General features: G+C 40.1%; 2 protein-coding genes across 2 annotated transcripts; both read left to right on the top strand.

Annotated features, from left to right (window-relative positions):
- Positions 1-427: 427 nt before the first annotated feature.
- On the top strand, positions 428-6765 carry LOC308285340 (mitochondrial fission factor homolog A-like). The gene is made up of 7 exons (XM_080726064.1): positions 428-566; positions 1421-1648; positions 2495-2676; positions 3151-3242; positions 3483-3656; positions 4631-4706; positions 5931-6765. The coding sequence occupies exons 2-7, from the start codon at positions 1426-1428 to the stop codon at positions 6060-6062; spliced, it is 879 nt and encodes a 292-aa protein (XP_080582190.1). The 5' UTR covers positions 428-566; positions 1421-1425; the 3' UTR covers positions 6063-6765.
- A 2421-nt stretch (positions 6766-9186) lies between these two features.
- LOC308284741 (putative flap endonuclease 1 homolog) lies at positions 9187-15823 on the top strand. The gene is made up of 11 exons (XM_080725469.1): positions 9187-9326; positions 10021-10093; positions 10387-10489; positions 11276-11330; positions 11458-11519; positions 11686-11822; positions 12007-12067; positions 12184-12315; positions 12553-12698; positions 14029-14173; positions 14412-15823. The coding sequence occupies exons 1-11, from the start codon at positions 9245-9247 to the stop codon at positions 14466-14468; spliced, it is 1053 nt and encodes a 350-aa protein (XP_080581595.1). The 5' UTR covers positions 9187-9244; the 3' UTR covers positions 14469-15823.
- The last annotated feature ends 279 nt before the right edge of the window (positions 15824-16102 follow it).

Below are 16102 nucleotides of genomic sequence, written 5' to 3'. Positions count from 1 at the left end.
TGAAGTGAACGGAGTTGGCGCGACTCTCCAGTAGAGGGCTCTGGCCAAAGCTAACCCAGCCGCTGACCTAATAGCCCAATAGTGACATCTCCTGGTAGATTCCTGGATCAGAAACATGGTAGACCTAATACTCCTGTCAAAAGGATATTTTGTCTGTGATGTGCTATATAGACACGTGAGCCTCGTGCTTTTTACATGATATGATGAATGTTTTACATGTACAAGTTGGCAATGTTGTGATATCTTCAGTTTTTTGAGGGAGGGTAATGTGCAAAAATAGGGTGCGCTTGTTTTAAGACCCGATATCGCGTCAGCTATGTGGCCTGGACGTTACCGTAATACAAAATTAACTCCACCCAAGCGAACAGTCCATCTATGTGTGACAAATCCTACGCACACAGACACACTACTATACTATCTGCAGGAGGAACTGACCGTGCGTGTGTGTGTGTTTACTGTTTGGACGATCGATGCATCCATAACATTCTTTCAGCTGTAGAGGACGTCGTATACTGTGGTTGTGTTTTCATCAAATGTCATTTTGAATCCAACAAGATAACGCGACGGTAAGTAACATTAGCGAACATATAGCGTTTACGATAGCGTTTTAGCTACCTTGGATAGCTCACAATGTCATGCACAACGCTCATAGCATGGGTTGTTTAATGTAACAACATACTACTGTACAGTACAGTACAGTACAGTACAGTACAGTACAGTACAGTACAGTAGGCTATCAGATACCATAGCTATGTTATATAATAGTCTATATGAGTTAGCATTCAATGCATTATCGTGCATTGATAGTCATGTATTCAATTACACAACTAAAACTCAGCTAAAATAAACGTTAGGCTATATTAATTGGAACTGGATGCTATCTCCACAACATGACCATCAAGCTTGGTTCATTTGCCTGAGGCTTTGATGAAACTTAAGATGAATGAATACCTTAAATGTACTATATTCTGGATATTAGTTGTTTTAAGTGAGGGATGCTGCTGTAACTAAATTACAAATAGCAAGTTAAGATTATATTGAGACCATTGTTTTTTACTCTCAATTAACAGGGAGGGAGGGGTAAATCTGTATATAGGCTATAATTCTTAAGATAGATAGATAGATAGATAGATAGATTCTCATGTTCACAAGTGTACAAGTATAAGTTCATAGTGTTTCATTCATTGTATGTTATGCTGTACTGACAAAATGGTGGGTTAATTGATGTGAAGAGTGATTCAAATTTTTGAGTTTTTACTGCAGAAAAACATATAGTTATACATAAATGTGTAAGTGGGTGTTTAACTTTTTTTTTTATTTTTTTTTAATTTTTTGCTCAATTTTATTATTTTTTTTAAATTAAAAATTAAAAAAAGGACATTAAAAGACAGATGTGGGGTCGTCTCTTGTCTTGTCACAGGCTGGATGAGTGCCACAACCTATCCTACCCCGCCCGCTGCGGAGGTGGCAGAGATGAACCGCATCCATTATGAGCTGGAGTACACGGAGGGCATCAGCCAGCGCATGCGGATCCCGGAGACCCTCAAGGTGGCCCCAGAGAGTGAACCAGGGGGTCTGCCACCACAACAGCATATGGCCCCGCACCACACCGCGTTCATGCACGTGCCTGAGAGGATCTGCATAGCAGGTCAGCAAAGCAGACCGCATGTCAGGGGGAGAGTGGTGTGTGGCCAGTGGTTCTCAAGTGGATCCTAACTATCAATAATTCCCCCCAAGTACCCCTGGGGTAGCCTGGCGGGGCCCGACGTTATCTGTGTTCATTCCTTCCACAGTATAACTGTGGAAGGAATGAACACAGATAACGTCGGGCCCCGCCAGGCTACCCCTGGGGGTCCCCGGACACACTTTGAGAACCATTTGTGCACTGCATGTTTGTGAGAAAGAATTTGTCAAGGAAGTGGATGATTATTGTATCTGAGATAATGAGCCCTTTATTTGAAATGCAGTAGTATCCTCCTGAGTCCTGATGGAAAATTAGACCAAAAGCTGAGACGAAAGCATTTAAGTCCATTAGGAACTCTAATGGATGTCAGATACACTGGATTCTATTAATCAAACTTACAATTCCACCAATAAACTTTATTGTGCCGCTATCCTTCATCAAAGTTATATTTCTTTTGTTTTTTACTTAGGGTGACCATATTTTCAACACCCCCCCCCCCCCATACACACCCACAATCATGCACGCATATCTTGCTACCTACTTGATCCTCACTCAAATTCTCCCTCATTCTCAATCCCTTCCAATACTCTTAATTTATAAATGTAAATATATTTGATTGATCTTTCTCTTGATCTGTTTCTTTCCTATGCTCTTCTCCTTGCTTTCCCTCTCTCTGCCCCCCCCCCCCCCCCCTTCATGAAAGCTACGAATGTTGTCGCTCACACAAAAATAATTGCACCCCTACACCTGTAAACGTGACAATAAGTCTGATATTCCAAATCTTCCCCATGCCCTCACTTCCATAATCAGGGGACGATGAGGAGGACCTTCGATACTCTCATCCCAGAGATTTAGACCTGATCCAGTCCACCCCTCCTCTGGACTTTCTGAACATGAAGGCTCCTCCCCGCATCCTGACCCTCCAGGAGCAGCCTCTAGACTCCCTGGAGACTGAGCAGACCACCCCGTCGCACGGCCATGCTGGCCAGGGAGTGAGTGTCAACCTTGGGCGTTCTCCTTCCCATTTTTCTCTTACTGCAGGCTGTGTTGAAACAGATGCTGTTAAATGTATCAAATAGGGCTGCAACTGTTTTCTTGCCGATTTCTACTACTTTTTCAGAATAATTTAGAAGCAAATCTTTGTAGAATATACTATAAAAATATGACTTATTAACAAATCAATGAAGTGTTATTTTATAAGTTTGTTGTGTGGTGTAGCTTATCTTGAAATTTCGCCATTTGACTTTTTTTTTTAAACATTTCACTTATAATGTCACGCCCAAAATAGGGAACAATTAATTTATTAAATTATCAATAATCAAATTATTTATATTATCGATATCTATATAGACTTGTATTGGAAACCCGGGTGCTAAAGTTGCAATTACCTCTCTTCGTCAGGAGAGTTTATAAAATGTATGGAATGCAGCTTTAACTGGACATTGTGTCCAATTTATCATTTACAGGCTCCCTCTCATCCGCGGTCCCATAGAGAGCGAAGTGCCAGTGAGAACATGACTGGACGTTACAATGGCCAGATCAAAAGAGCTGATGCAAGGTAAAAGGCCCTATATAACTTGAATGAATGCAAGCACAACTAAAGTCTCAACGATTAGTCTCTTACCAGGTGCATGACTCAGAAGAGCCGGTCGTGACCAGACAAGGTATATTTTCACATTCTACGATGCGCGTGCACGTGCACGACAGAGAATATTCAGCGATTTCTTTCAAAGGTTGGGGAAAAAACTATCTAAATTCGGCATCGAGTGTGTTAAAATGATTCTCTTTCCTTTCCCAGCGTAACACCATCACCATCAGCTGCTCCCCCAGTTCGTGTGTGTCCCCCACTCTGTTCTCCAGAGGACGCCAATGCAAACCTGTTCACAACAGGAGGTTTTCTAACATACGTCCAGTCAACAACGCGCCGGGCCTACCAACAGATCCTCGAGGTTCTGGATGACAGCCACCGCAGGTAACGTCTCTTCTTTGATTCCCTGTGTCCCCCTCAGTCAGTGATTCTCAACCTTTTTTAATGTATGCATTATTAGGCCCATTACCACAATTTGACACAATTTCTTATCTCTGTGACTCCAGCTAATGTTCTTCGCTAACTGTAAGAAGGGTCCATTTGGTTCCAATGTTTGTTTTCAATGTCCTTACATACCGGTAGTGTGACAAATTCGAAATGGTGTCGCAGAATATTTCAACGATTATTATTAATGACGCCTCATTCATACGGGTTGAAAAATCGACCCCATTCCTTGAACCAGTTGTCTTTATAATAAGGCCCACACGCATTCTTCCCCATCCTTTGATTAATGCTAAGTGACTGCTCAGTGCTCACTCAATCTGGCATTTTGCTCATGGACTACTAGGATAGAGAGGTCTGCTTAGGCTTGGCCCAGGCTAACTGGTGTTAATGTTTTACCAACAATAGGGTTTAGTTCTCACTCCATTCAAAGTAGATGGACTGTAAATATAGTTTGATATACTGTTGATTCTCTACATAGTGTACATACTTACTATGTGCACATACTACAGTACCGGTACAGTACTTATGATAGATTGTACATTGTACCTGTGCCTATATTAATATTTAACAATATCTAGCTACATTTTACATACCTATAACTACCTATACATGTGATTCCGTACTACTGTTGATGCTCTGTACATACCTAATATATGCCCTTTTTGGTGATAGATGGCAAATATTACGCAAATGGCATAATGACACAAGTACCATAGCCAATCATATAAAAAGCAAGGGAATCTCAGAGATGGAGGAGATCCAAGAGACTTTTTAACGACTAATACACAGCTCTTAGACATAGCTTCCACCAAGACTAAATCTACAAGACTCTATCTTAAGGACTTTGACCAGTTCTAAACTCTAATAGTTACAGTATACCATAGTAGTCCATAATGACATGCTTTTGTCTCCAGAACCCACCTGGAGCTGGCCCTGGACATGACCACAGATGATTCAGGTTTAGTGGACGCCTCCTCGCTTCGACGACAGGTAATCCCCTCTAACTAGAATATAAAAAGTGATGTGCCGTGCCCTAATTTTACAGATCTTGTTGAAGTGGTATTCTTCTGATCTGTTATTGCCAGACTGCTTGACTCCTGTCAGTACCAGTAACTGCCAAGTCACAGTCACTGGTTTTAGCTGGGGGGAGGGCGGGTCGGCTATGTTGGTGAACTTCATAACTATAATATTGTTAAATAATGCTGCTAGCTTGACATGGCTTGCATTTTACTCACCTCGACAAGTCATAAGACCACCCTGGCCTGGGTAAACTCGCTGTTGCACACTGTGCAATGGGCAAATGTATAATTATTTATTTTGACCAGAATGAGATATGGGTAATGCTTCAAATATGTCTGATATAAAGTGGGTGTTATATTTATGTTATCTGTTTGTCTGTTATCTAAATAAAGAACATTAGACCGACTGTGTACAGAGCACGTGTATTCGTGCTTTTCAGACCAAAGGCTGCTGTCACTAGTAGATGCCCACCCTTCCCACAGCAAATGACATTAATACATTTTGCCAGATTGACAGTTCAGCAACAAATGAAAACTATCCTGTCTGTGTACTAATTGCCGAGCCAGTAGGTGGGCTCTAGACCCTATCTGAGCACTGAGCAGTAAATAGAAACCCGCAAACCCACAATATGATTCGCCTGGGCTGGTTGGCATTTGCGAGAGATTGATGACTGCTGTCCGAGAGCGGACGCTAATTTCAGGGAAGACTCCCGGAACTTCCGGGAGAGGTGGGATGTCTGACATGGGCAAGGTATGGCTTCATGTGGATCTCAGACTTCATGTGACCAGCCTGTGACGTCACATTTTTTATCTACAACTCCAAATTTGGTTTCAGCCCAATCAGAGCCTCATTGATGTCCATTATAAAATAAAGTTAAGATTGATATGTATTAGGCCGCGGACCCCCCATCAGAAAAACAGAAATCTAGAAAATATTGTAATAATTTTTAAATTATGTCTCACTACGTGTCGCATCGGGACACTTCATGAGCTTATAGATCAGCTATTTTTTTATTGATAAAGGGGGTTATTTATAGTGGTTAAACTGATTGTGATGCTATTGATCCCCTGGTACCCCTTCAAGGACCCTTGGGGGTCTCCAGACCCCACTTTGAGGACCACATGATGTCCTCACATCAGAACAAAATCCCTTTAAGAAATTACTGATTCCCGTCTTGGTGACTGGTTCATTCAGATTGTGAAGCTGAACCGCCGTCTGCAGCTGCTGGAGGAAGAAAACAAAGAGCGCTCCAAGCGAGAGGTGATCCTGTACTCCGCTACGGTGGCCTTCTGGCTCGTCAACACCTGGATCTGGTTCCGTCGCTAACATGGACCCAGGCTGAGTTTCCCCAAAACATTGATGCTCTCATTTATACGTTGTTTGGCATGAAACGTTCACAGGCTGAAAGTGGTGAACTTCATGATGTGCTGCTTGTTGTCAGTTGTCTTGGTGAATAGAAACAGGATTTCCAACCGAGTCATCATCAGTTTGTTGTTCCATGAGAGATAGAAAGAAACATTTTATGTTACGAGGGGAGCGAGGAATTGCTTAACCACTTTCAACTTTCTAAAATTGTAAAAACATTTCAAAAATGGCTGATCTGCAAGCTCACAACATGTTACGATGCGTCACATTGGGAGCTTGTGGATCGGCAATTTTCATTGTACGATGAAGTAAATGGGTTTGGTTAAGCAACAAATAAATACTTGAAGGAATCCAACACAGATATCCAATCACAAGCCCCCTTTACACTCTGCATTAAAGTTACATTCCAACGATTTTCAACTACTTAATTATCTGAGTTATGTAAAGAACATCTAGTCAAAACAGCTATTTTTTTGTAATGGCTGTTTTGTAAATGTTAAGAAGTTACTTGCACGTGTGCATGTGTTTGATTTCCTTTTCTGTACCTGCTACTATGTTATTATAAGCTCCACAATGCCATCGAGGCTGTCCAGGTATTTGAAGTCCTCGACACCCTTTAGCACTGTCCCACATCAGACCTCTGGGGACCACCGCACCTCCAAGTTGTCTGTCTCTCTGTCCTCAATCCCTCGTAGATCTTTATGTCTACCACAGCCGAAGCTGGAAGCGTCACTTTTTCACGGGTCCACACCTGCTCTGTTCTCTTGATTTCCCAAGTTCCCCCAGTAAAAGACTACTATATCGAATGGTACTGAATGACTGCTGTGAATAAAAAAGATGTAGAATTGAATGACTACTGACTCGAACTACAATCAGCTTTACTGTTTAGATGTTTATTTTAGTCAAAATACTGGAGACAGGAACTACACTGGAGACAGCAGTGAGCTTATTAGGCAGCCAGCTGCCTGCAGGTCAGCTTCATGGGTAATGTAGAAAATCACCCATCCCTTTGTGATTAAGTCAATATTACTTTCAAGGATTGTGCACATGCACACAGCCATACGATCAGGAAAGCATTTGTGTACACAAAGATAATATTCTAGCTTCCACAATCAAGAGGAACACAGTACACAAAGGAAAGAATTCTCCCACAATTTTACACACACATTCCAGGTCACATAATCTCTACACACAGCTACTGTGCCTATGATTTTTCTTATACTTGTTTTGAGGACATGCGATGTTGTATTATTCAGTACATCCTAAGCTGTTGTACTCACTTCATCAACCACTAATTCTGCAATTTAAAGAGGACTAGCAAATATATCATCATGGTCTTACTCTTACTTGTGTCTTCCGGCTGTGCGTGCCAAAACACAACATGAGGTCAGACAGTGTCAAGACCCTTTGATTTGACTGAATATACATTTTTTACAGCCCAGATGACCTCTCAAGATCAAACCGTTTCAAGAAAGCAGAGAATGGATTATGTCTGGACTGGGAAATTCAAGGCCTTTTCCATAACATAGAGCAATCTTTTTGGTGTGTGGTTGTGTGTGTGGCGTATTGTTAGATTAGGAATTACTCATAAAAACAAAAAAACTGTTGGAGACACCTGTGTTGCATGTCATCCCCCCTTTCTACTCTTAGTTTATAGTCTTGAAAAAACAAAAAACTAAAGAAGGATCACAGATATGGAATGTAATTTCCTGGGTGCTTACCACCATACTAAACAATATAAATGTGCAAAGGTGATGTGTATTGTGTGACTAAGAGAGATCTGATTCATGTTTGTACACTAAAGGTCTTTGCACACTGCTGCGTTTTTCGGGCCGAATATCGGAGTGATTTTCGGAGTGCGTGAATAAAAAAATCAACCTCACGTTATGTCAATCACGTTTGCACACTGCCGCCGGTTTCGTATTTATTTTCGGACCAGGGTTGATTTTTTCCGATTTTCGCAGCTGTTGCACTGAGTCCCTTGCTCTCTCTCTCTTTCCTCTCTCTCTCCCTGGCCTACGGCTTTCGGATTTCCAAAACGCAACGAAAACACGCAGTGCAGTGTGCACAAGACTAAATGTAATCTGCTAAATATTTGGACACAATCCAGATGCATACTGCCAGCTGTAAAAGTACTATACATGATCCATACTGCCAGGTGTAAAGGGGGCCATAGTAGCAGAACCAAGACTCTGATCTCTCTTGACTAGTTGCATGGTTCTGTGGTTTTATCAAAAACAGCCATTTATTCTTAAAAGTGTCAAAGTCCAGAACGTGACAAAGTCAAGAGTTGCGATAGCATTTGTCCTGAATGTTATTTGAAAATGGCAGTCACATGCCTTCTGAGTCAAAAAGATGTTTACACCCATTGTCAGTTTGATTTAAAAAAAGATATAATACCAAGGACAGAGAGAACATACCCATCCACTGTTCAATGTTTTGTGTTTTTCATATACATTTGGAAACACCCCATACGAGTCAGTGCATGAACTGTGTTTATTTGTTTATGCTGTGTCATAAATCGTAGCCCTACTATTTATATGATGATGTGTCATTTTGATCTCTGTATATGAAACAAATCATAATTTTGTATTAATGCAATACAGCATATCATGGAGATTTATTTATTAGTGATAATGGTAAATTCAACAAAGAAATGTTAAGAGTGATGTGGTGTCCTTTATTTATTAAGCATCTATAAAGCTGGACTGGAGTTATTTATTTTTTTGTAATATATGAATACAGTCATTGTTTGTAAACATTTTGTTGTATTTAAATAAATTATGGATGTTGATCTCTGTGGATGTGTTTTCTTATCTTGTCCAGTGCTGCCCTCTATTGGCCTGATAATGTAAAACAACAACACTACTACTCGTGTACATAGTTAGTGTTATACCGAATTCGATGGCCCATTGAATTCTGTAACCATGCTAAGATATTTAAATAAATTGATCATCCTATAATATGGCCATTGCATCATAATAATTATGGTGGAATGTTCTCAATCTCAAGTCAACGGTTTGTGTTGAAACGTTACATGCCACGTTTGCACCGCAGCCTTACTGAATTCGGCAGGTCACCGATTTCGGTGTAATCGTAGCATCGTTTAAAAGGAACCAACGGTGCCTTGCTAACTTGTTACAATGGGGATAACTAAACTGGCCGATTTGATTCGCATCGACGCCCCCGGTTCTATATCCCATAAAGACATTAGTGACTACACAGGTAATAAGACTACACCATTGTAATAAAGGTCATCGACCGCAGTTTTGATACATTGGAACTTGGAACCAGTGATTGCTAATCGTACCTAGCATAGCATATATGATGCTGCTGCTGAAGTTTCCATGAGTGCAATGCAATCATAACTCTGGGTGCAATCCAAAACAAGGCATAGGTGTAACCAACAATGTAGGCCTACAGAATCAGATCATAGTACATGTATATTACCTTGTAATTGAATTAGACTTATTTGCACTACAAATGCAAGTAATCATTTGTGCATTTATTTAGATTGATTGAATTATTATTGATTTATTTAGAAGCGTGACAGTTTCATGACAGTACAGTTCACTGGACAAGGGCAACTAAAAAGATGGGCCCAAGAAAGCACATGATTTATTTAAATTGAGATCATAAAAAAAAAATCAACATTGAATGACAGAGACAGATATAATTACCAGTTTTCATTGTTGTCATATGAATGTTTCCAATATGTTTCCACCCTGGTTGCATCTATACCCTCCAAGACTGTAATCATCAGTCATAATGAGGTTTAAGTGACTTTAATCTGACAGTGGGTCCAGAAGTTTTTGCACAAAATCAAGTCTGTCATATAGATATTGTAGTGCGAAACCTGCTTGTGAGTTTTGTTTCATGACAACGCTTGTGTTTTTTTCGTTTCTATTTGATCCAACAGGAAAAGTAATTGCACTAGATACCTCTATTGTTATGAACCAGTTCCGTTCTGCAGTGCCTTCACTCAATTTAAGGTGAGATATTTTGCCCTTTGTGTTAATCATAACTAGGCCTATTTAACATTTTATTTGGTGGTGGTGACATGGGTAGAAGATTCAAAATATTGAAATAATTTAACTTCGACCACTTTAACTGTACCACTATGTGTATTTTCTTACATGTACTTTATGTGAGTTAACTACTTTCAACCTGATGTACCTTTTTTTGGGTCATTATAGGCCAAAATATTAGGCCATTTTCGCTATTCATCACAGGTGGTTGACATAAGAGAAGCTGACACTATTTATCATTATTTTCTTCTATCTAGCCTGCTGACAGGTCTATTTTTTCGTACACTGACATTCCTGGAACATGACATAAAGCCGGTGTTTGTGTTTGATGGGAAGCCTCCTGGGGAGAAGAGAGCTGTTGTAAGTGCCTTGATTGTCTTTCATCAGTTTGATCCTGTTCATGCTTTGTAATGACATGTAATGCTGACCAATATAGATGGAATCAAATGTCTTTATTATTAGTTTACCAAATACCTGAATATTAAAGGAGTAGTTCACTCCCAAAATTACTTTTTTTCCTATTGATTAGTCACGCCATGGAGACTTGAGTTCAATAATATTTTTTGTATTTGTTGCATTCCTAAGATAGTATTTGATTATAGTAAATTTACCTCCATTGTTTCCCCATCCAGTGCCATGCATTTGGATCCCCATTCCGGGCCATGCATTGGGGTCCCCATCCAAATCAATGGGGGTAAATTTACTATAATATTTAAAAAAAATCATTTTGGGGGTGAACTACTCCTTTAATATTGTGATGATCTGTTGGTGCTTTCACAAAATATTTGAGATAAATAATCATCAATAATGATTAATAACTAAGTGGGGAAAGGTAAATGATAGAACATACAGGTAACACTTTTCTAATGCAGCCTATAAAACCAGGAAAAGATATTAACTTAGATATTAGCATATCCATTAACTATCCATTAACTTAGATATTACCATATCCAAAATCCCAGACAATATCTTGTCTTTTATAATATTGATATATTGTCCAGTGCTACTTTCACATTGGTAACAGAAAAACATTTGAAACAAAATAAATTAGTTGTTGGATTTGGAACCATTGCTGCATGGCTACAAGGCTGTGGTGCAACCAAGTAGAAAGTGTGATGCATCCTTTGTGTTGTGTTTGTGCTGCAGTTGGAAAAAAGAGCTGAAGTAGCTGGATGGAGCTCCCCCAAACGCACAGGCGAAGGTAAGATGACTGAGTTCAAAACACCTTTTTACCTTGGAGAATTCCAAGACAGATTTGATCACATCAGTGGTGACTGTTACATGGAGGTCACTATACAAGTTCTTGACAATGTCCTGTCTCCCTGCAGCATCCCCTCAGACAAAAGACTGCCTACACCTTCTGAAACTTCTAGGGGTTCCAATCATTCAGGTCTGTCTGCCCTACTGCCGTAGCAGGACTAAAGCAACCAGGGCATTTGTCGTCTCTCTGTGCCTATTATTTTCACTGTAGCTCTGTCTCCTTGTATTTTATAGTATATCTTCTACAGTTTGTCTTTCTTTGTGTGTTTTTTCTGTTGGTTCTTCTTTCACTCCAGGCTCCAGGGGAGGGTGAGGCAATGTGTGCCCAGCTGGTGAAAGAGGGAACAGTTGATGCAGTGGCGTCCGAGGACATGGATACCTTGCCGTTCGGAGGGAACATACTCATCCGTCAATTAAATGCCAAGAAAGACAGGTATAAACCAGAGTTGTTGATAGCTTAAAGATAAATATTCTTTTGTGTGCTAGTGCTCGACTCAAATGCATGACATGGATTGAGTATGTGTTATTACAGTGCTGTTATAGAGTTTAGTGAAGGGAGAAATTAATGAAGAAATGGTCATGGTCAAACGCTGAGTCACTTCTGTTTTTTTTAACAGTGATGTCGTTGAATATTCCCTACCCAAGATGTTAGACATTCTGAAAATTACGCACAAAGAGGTAAGCGTGTAATATTAATAACCGTGTTTCTGTTCAGACTAAACTGTTAACCTTAGTTGGGAGATGACACCACCAATCAGGGTTACTTGATGTCTTTCCTATAACCTCTCCACCAGTTTGTGGACCTGTGTATTTTGCTGGGTTGTGATTACTGTGACAAGATCACCGGTTTGGGTCCCAGGAGAGCTCTGGCCCTCATCCAACAGCACCGCACCATAGAGAATGTCATCTTGCACGTCAACAGAAAGGTACCGCGTTTTCTACCATCAGAGCTCTTCTTGTCTGTGTTTTTGTAACTTCATAATGTTCTAGTGTTCAAATTCAGAAAGTGTTTTCCATCATCTGTGAAATTTAGTAAATACATGCCAGTACACAGTAAAATCCTCAGTGTTAATTTAACTCAAGAGTGTAAATGTCCATTAGTCTGAGTTAAATATACACTCAGATTTGTACAGTGTAAAAATACATCTTTAATTGCCTTTCAGACGCATCCTGTGCCGCATTTCTGGCAGTATCAAGAAGCAAGGAAGTTATTCCTGGATGCTCCACAAGCTGTGGCCCCCGTTCTGGAGTGGACTGAACCAGATGAAGAGGCCTTGGTGCAGTTCCTCTGCCACACAAAACACGTTAAGTAGGTACCAGTAAGACTCCCTAATCGGGAGATAAGCGACCGTCACGTTGCATACACAAATTTTAGAAGGCAATCGTAGCCAATCAGGAGGGAATAAGGGAAATGGGACAGATCCATGTCGATGACATGACTTTAGAGATACTGTGTACCGCTTTGTGTGATTTTAGGCCAAAATCTGTAGGAGCAGTGTTCAAAAATGTGTTTTGAAAAAATCGGCCTGATGGTGGCGCTAGAAGAGGGCCACGTGAGAAACTGGGGGCGGAGGTTGTGATTTGCAGTCCAGAGGCAGGGAGAGGGTAGCCATAGCTGAATTTTAGCATTTTTTTGTTTGTTTTTTGTTATTTAAACAACAACAAGACATACACAATACACTCCGACACCCCCCCCCCCCCCCCTCCCACACAATTACAATACAGGTATGAAGAGAGAAAAAATAAATTATAACAAGCCATAGCTGAAATGAATGGGTAGAGACACGCCTGGAAAGCAGAAGGCCCCATGTTCGATTTCCCAACCCTGGCAAATTATGTCAAGGTGTCCCGGAGCAACACACCTAACCCCTGCTTGCTCCCCCTTGTGCTCAGAGAAGCACTCCGCTGGGTGAAGCTGAAAACTGATTTCCCCCATGGGATGAAATTGGTTTTATTATTATTACAGCTTTGTAGCCAGGAGGGAGAGGGAAAATAGTTTCATTAGCAATAGTAACTATGTTCCTCTGATTCAACTGAACTAAAAAAAATCTTGTGTGAAAGCATCATTAGGCAACAAAATGAGTACAGATAGCCAGCAGGCAACAGAGCTCTGCAGTCATTAATGAGACAGAGACAGTGTCTGACAGCTAACAGATGGATTTAATCATGCCAAGGATATGCATGCACAAGTCATCACAAGTGATAAACAAATGAATTGCATGACCATGTACGTGACCAAGGTTAGTATATGTAAATCATATAATCCAATCCATATACTTAATATAAAACAGTGCTACTGTACATGTTATTAGTACTGCCAAAGTGGTGACTTGAAGACTATTCAGTGAAGTATCTTGAGGATGTTGCTGACGAGGAAATAGATTTGATTAGATAAAGGTTTTTGTTTATGTGGAGTCAGGTAGAGAGCAGTACAAGGGAAAATACAGTAATACTCATGAGCTACGTATTTAGACTAACTGACATGCTGACATGGCAGGGTGACTGAACATTCTGTAGTAAATCATAAAAGATAGTAATTTTCATTGCTACAAGTTAAACCTCCACTTTGTGGTTGTGTGTGCCTTTCAAAGACCACTGGGATGTCAGTATGTGAATTTATGCCTCTTTTGTTTTTTTAGGGAACACAGAGTTTGTGGACGAATGGAGAAGTTCCGTCAGACACGGGAAAAGAAACGTGCAGACAGAGAAGAGGAGCGGGCAGCAGGACATTCCAGACAGACTCGCATGGAAGACTTCTTCCGTGTTACAAGGAAGAGGCAACAGGTGACATAACATCGAAGTTGTTCTTTTCGCCTTTATGGCATTCAATGATATTTGAATTTGCTCCAGGGCAGGAAACATTCCATCTTAATTAAGCCTAAATGTTTTGAGATTGCTCTTGAAATATTTTGGTTAATCATGGTCTGTGTTCCATTTGGGCATTTAAAGAGCAGGAAATAATTGTGCAGTTACATTTAGGTGTGGCAATGTTTTCAAAACTAAATGGCCTCTTCTCTTTTAGGTGACTGATGCTCAGGATCCAGTGAGCAGCAAAGGAAAGAAGGCAAAGCGAAAATAATGCAACCTAATAGAGAGTAATAGTGTATCTTTTTAAATTTGGTTTACTTCAATACATCCTTTTCCCAGCAGACATTTTGACGGGCTAAAGTTAAATTGTGGGTGTGTTTCATTGCATTGTTACTGTGTGCAAGCATGGACAGCTCCTGTACAGTTAAATGCTGGTACACATCCCCTAATTAAAACACACCCACAGTTCATGTTATTGCCAGACCCATGAAATGGGTAGGCCTACATAAGCAAATGTCGGTCTGTTCCTTTTCTATATAAAGGGTATATATGATGATGACATGATGATGACATGCCTACAAAAGGTATGATGTCATAAATGATGATGACAGACAGGGGGTTGGCAATTTAAATTTATAGGCCCAGAGGGTTGGCAGAACCGGGGTCTGGCACAACGAGGTTGACCTGGTCTAGTTATCTTAAACAAACGTCAAAATGTCTGCTGTGAAAAAGGTCCATTCCGCACTGGAGAGCTCCTATAATGGTCTGATCATGCCTTTTATTGTACTTCCCACTTCTATTGAGTCTACTGAGTAATTATTGCATCCATTCCACATCCATGTCATTGAAACTCGTCAAGCTGATCTCCTCCTCCTACGGAGGCAGTAAGCAGCAATGAAAGGAACAGTGATCTCAGTGTGAGAGGCCTTTCACTTTTCCCCTCTGCCAGGATGGCATACAAGGGATGTCTCATTACAACATATTCATTGGACACCTGTTGTGTTAACGGTGCCAGATTTAGGGCCAAAGACTTGAATTTAAATACATAATGGTATTATGTATATACACAAAGTAACATTTGATTATTTTATATACGTTTTTGTTTACTAAGTTAGTAAGAAATACTTTGTCAAACTATGGATGAATAATACACAAATACAAATAAATGTATTTTTAATTCAATTAATGTATGTTTATTTGGTGGTTTGGCTTGTACAGTGCAAAATGGTCTGGGCTTAGTTGAGCACAATACATGATAAGTACACTGTTATTTCATCATAATAATTTCACTCTTAACCACCCAATTAACCCAAATCGCATTTGAATCATTTTACACAAATTATTCCAGTAACAAAATTGAGAAGAAGGCATATTTTATCTACTGAGGTATGCGGCTATGATTCCAATTCGATAGGTGGCGACGACGATGTTGTGTTTGGCTGGTATTTCCTATTTCTGCATAAAATAAGTGATTTGTCACTGCCAGCCAGTGGTTGCGTCAGGTGGCCCACAGGCAGCTGGCCATAAGAACACCGGAAGTGAAGTGATTTCACTTCGTCAAAATAAAGGTGCATTTGGATTTGTCTTTTGATCCGTAAATGGTGTGTACAAAAGATCAAAATTAGTAGTAGACACTCTACTAGTCTTACAAGCCGACAACTTTTTTTTCATGGTTTTAATCAGAGGTGGAAAAAGTACTACATTTTATTTTACATAATAAAAGTATGGATACTGCAATATTGAAATACTCTGTTACAAGTAAAAGTGTGGAATAAAAAATGTACTTTGGTATCAAAAGTAAAAGTGCTCTTTAGGCAGAGTGTCCCATTTCAAGTTGTCAACTGTTTATTATCTTTTGAAAATGAAGACTTGTGCCCCCCATTGATTCCGGATGCATTTGTGTCC

This window comes from Nannobrachium achirus, assembly GCF_963921795.1.
Source record: "Nannobrachium achirus genome assembly, chromosome: 5".
NCBI classification, from domain to species: Eukaryota; Metazoa; Chordata; class Actinopteri; order Myctophiformes; family Myctophidae; genus Nannobrachium; species Nannobrachium achirus.
This window is presented reverse-complemented; position numbering and strand designations above follow the sequence as displayed.

Excerpts from the sequence above, each read along its gene's own strand:
- LOC308285340 (XM_080726064.1), top strand. The coding sequence starts at position 1,426 with ATGAGTGCCACAACCTATCCTACCCCGCCCGCTGCGGAGGTGGCAGAG. Across the intron at positions 3,657-4,630 it reads CTGGATGACAGCCACCGCAG|AACCCACCTGGAGCTGGCCC; the intron begins GTAACGTCTCTT and ends TTTTGTCTCCAG. Across the intron at positions 4,707-5,930 it reads CCTCCTCGCTTCGACGACAG|ATTGTGAAGCTGAACCGCCG; the intron begins GTAATCCCCTCT and ends TGGTTCATTCAG.
- LOC308284741 (XM_080725469.1), top strand. The coding sequence starts at position 9,245 with ATGGGGATAACTAAACTGGCCGATTTGATTCGCATCGACGCCCCCGGT. Across the intron at positions 11,823-12,006 it reads TTAAATGCCAAGAAAGACAG|TGATGTCGTTGAATATTCCC; the intron begins GTATAAACCAGA and ends TTTTTTTAACAG. Across the intron at positions 12,068-12,183 it reads TGAAAATTACGCACAAAGAG|TTTGTGGACCTGTGTATTTT; the intron begins GTAAGCGTGTAA and ends CCTCTCCACCAG.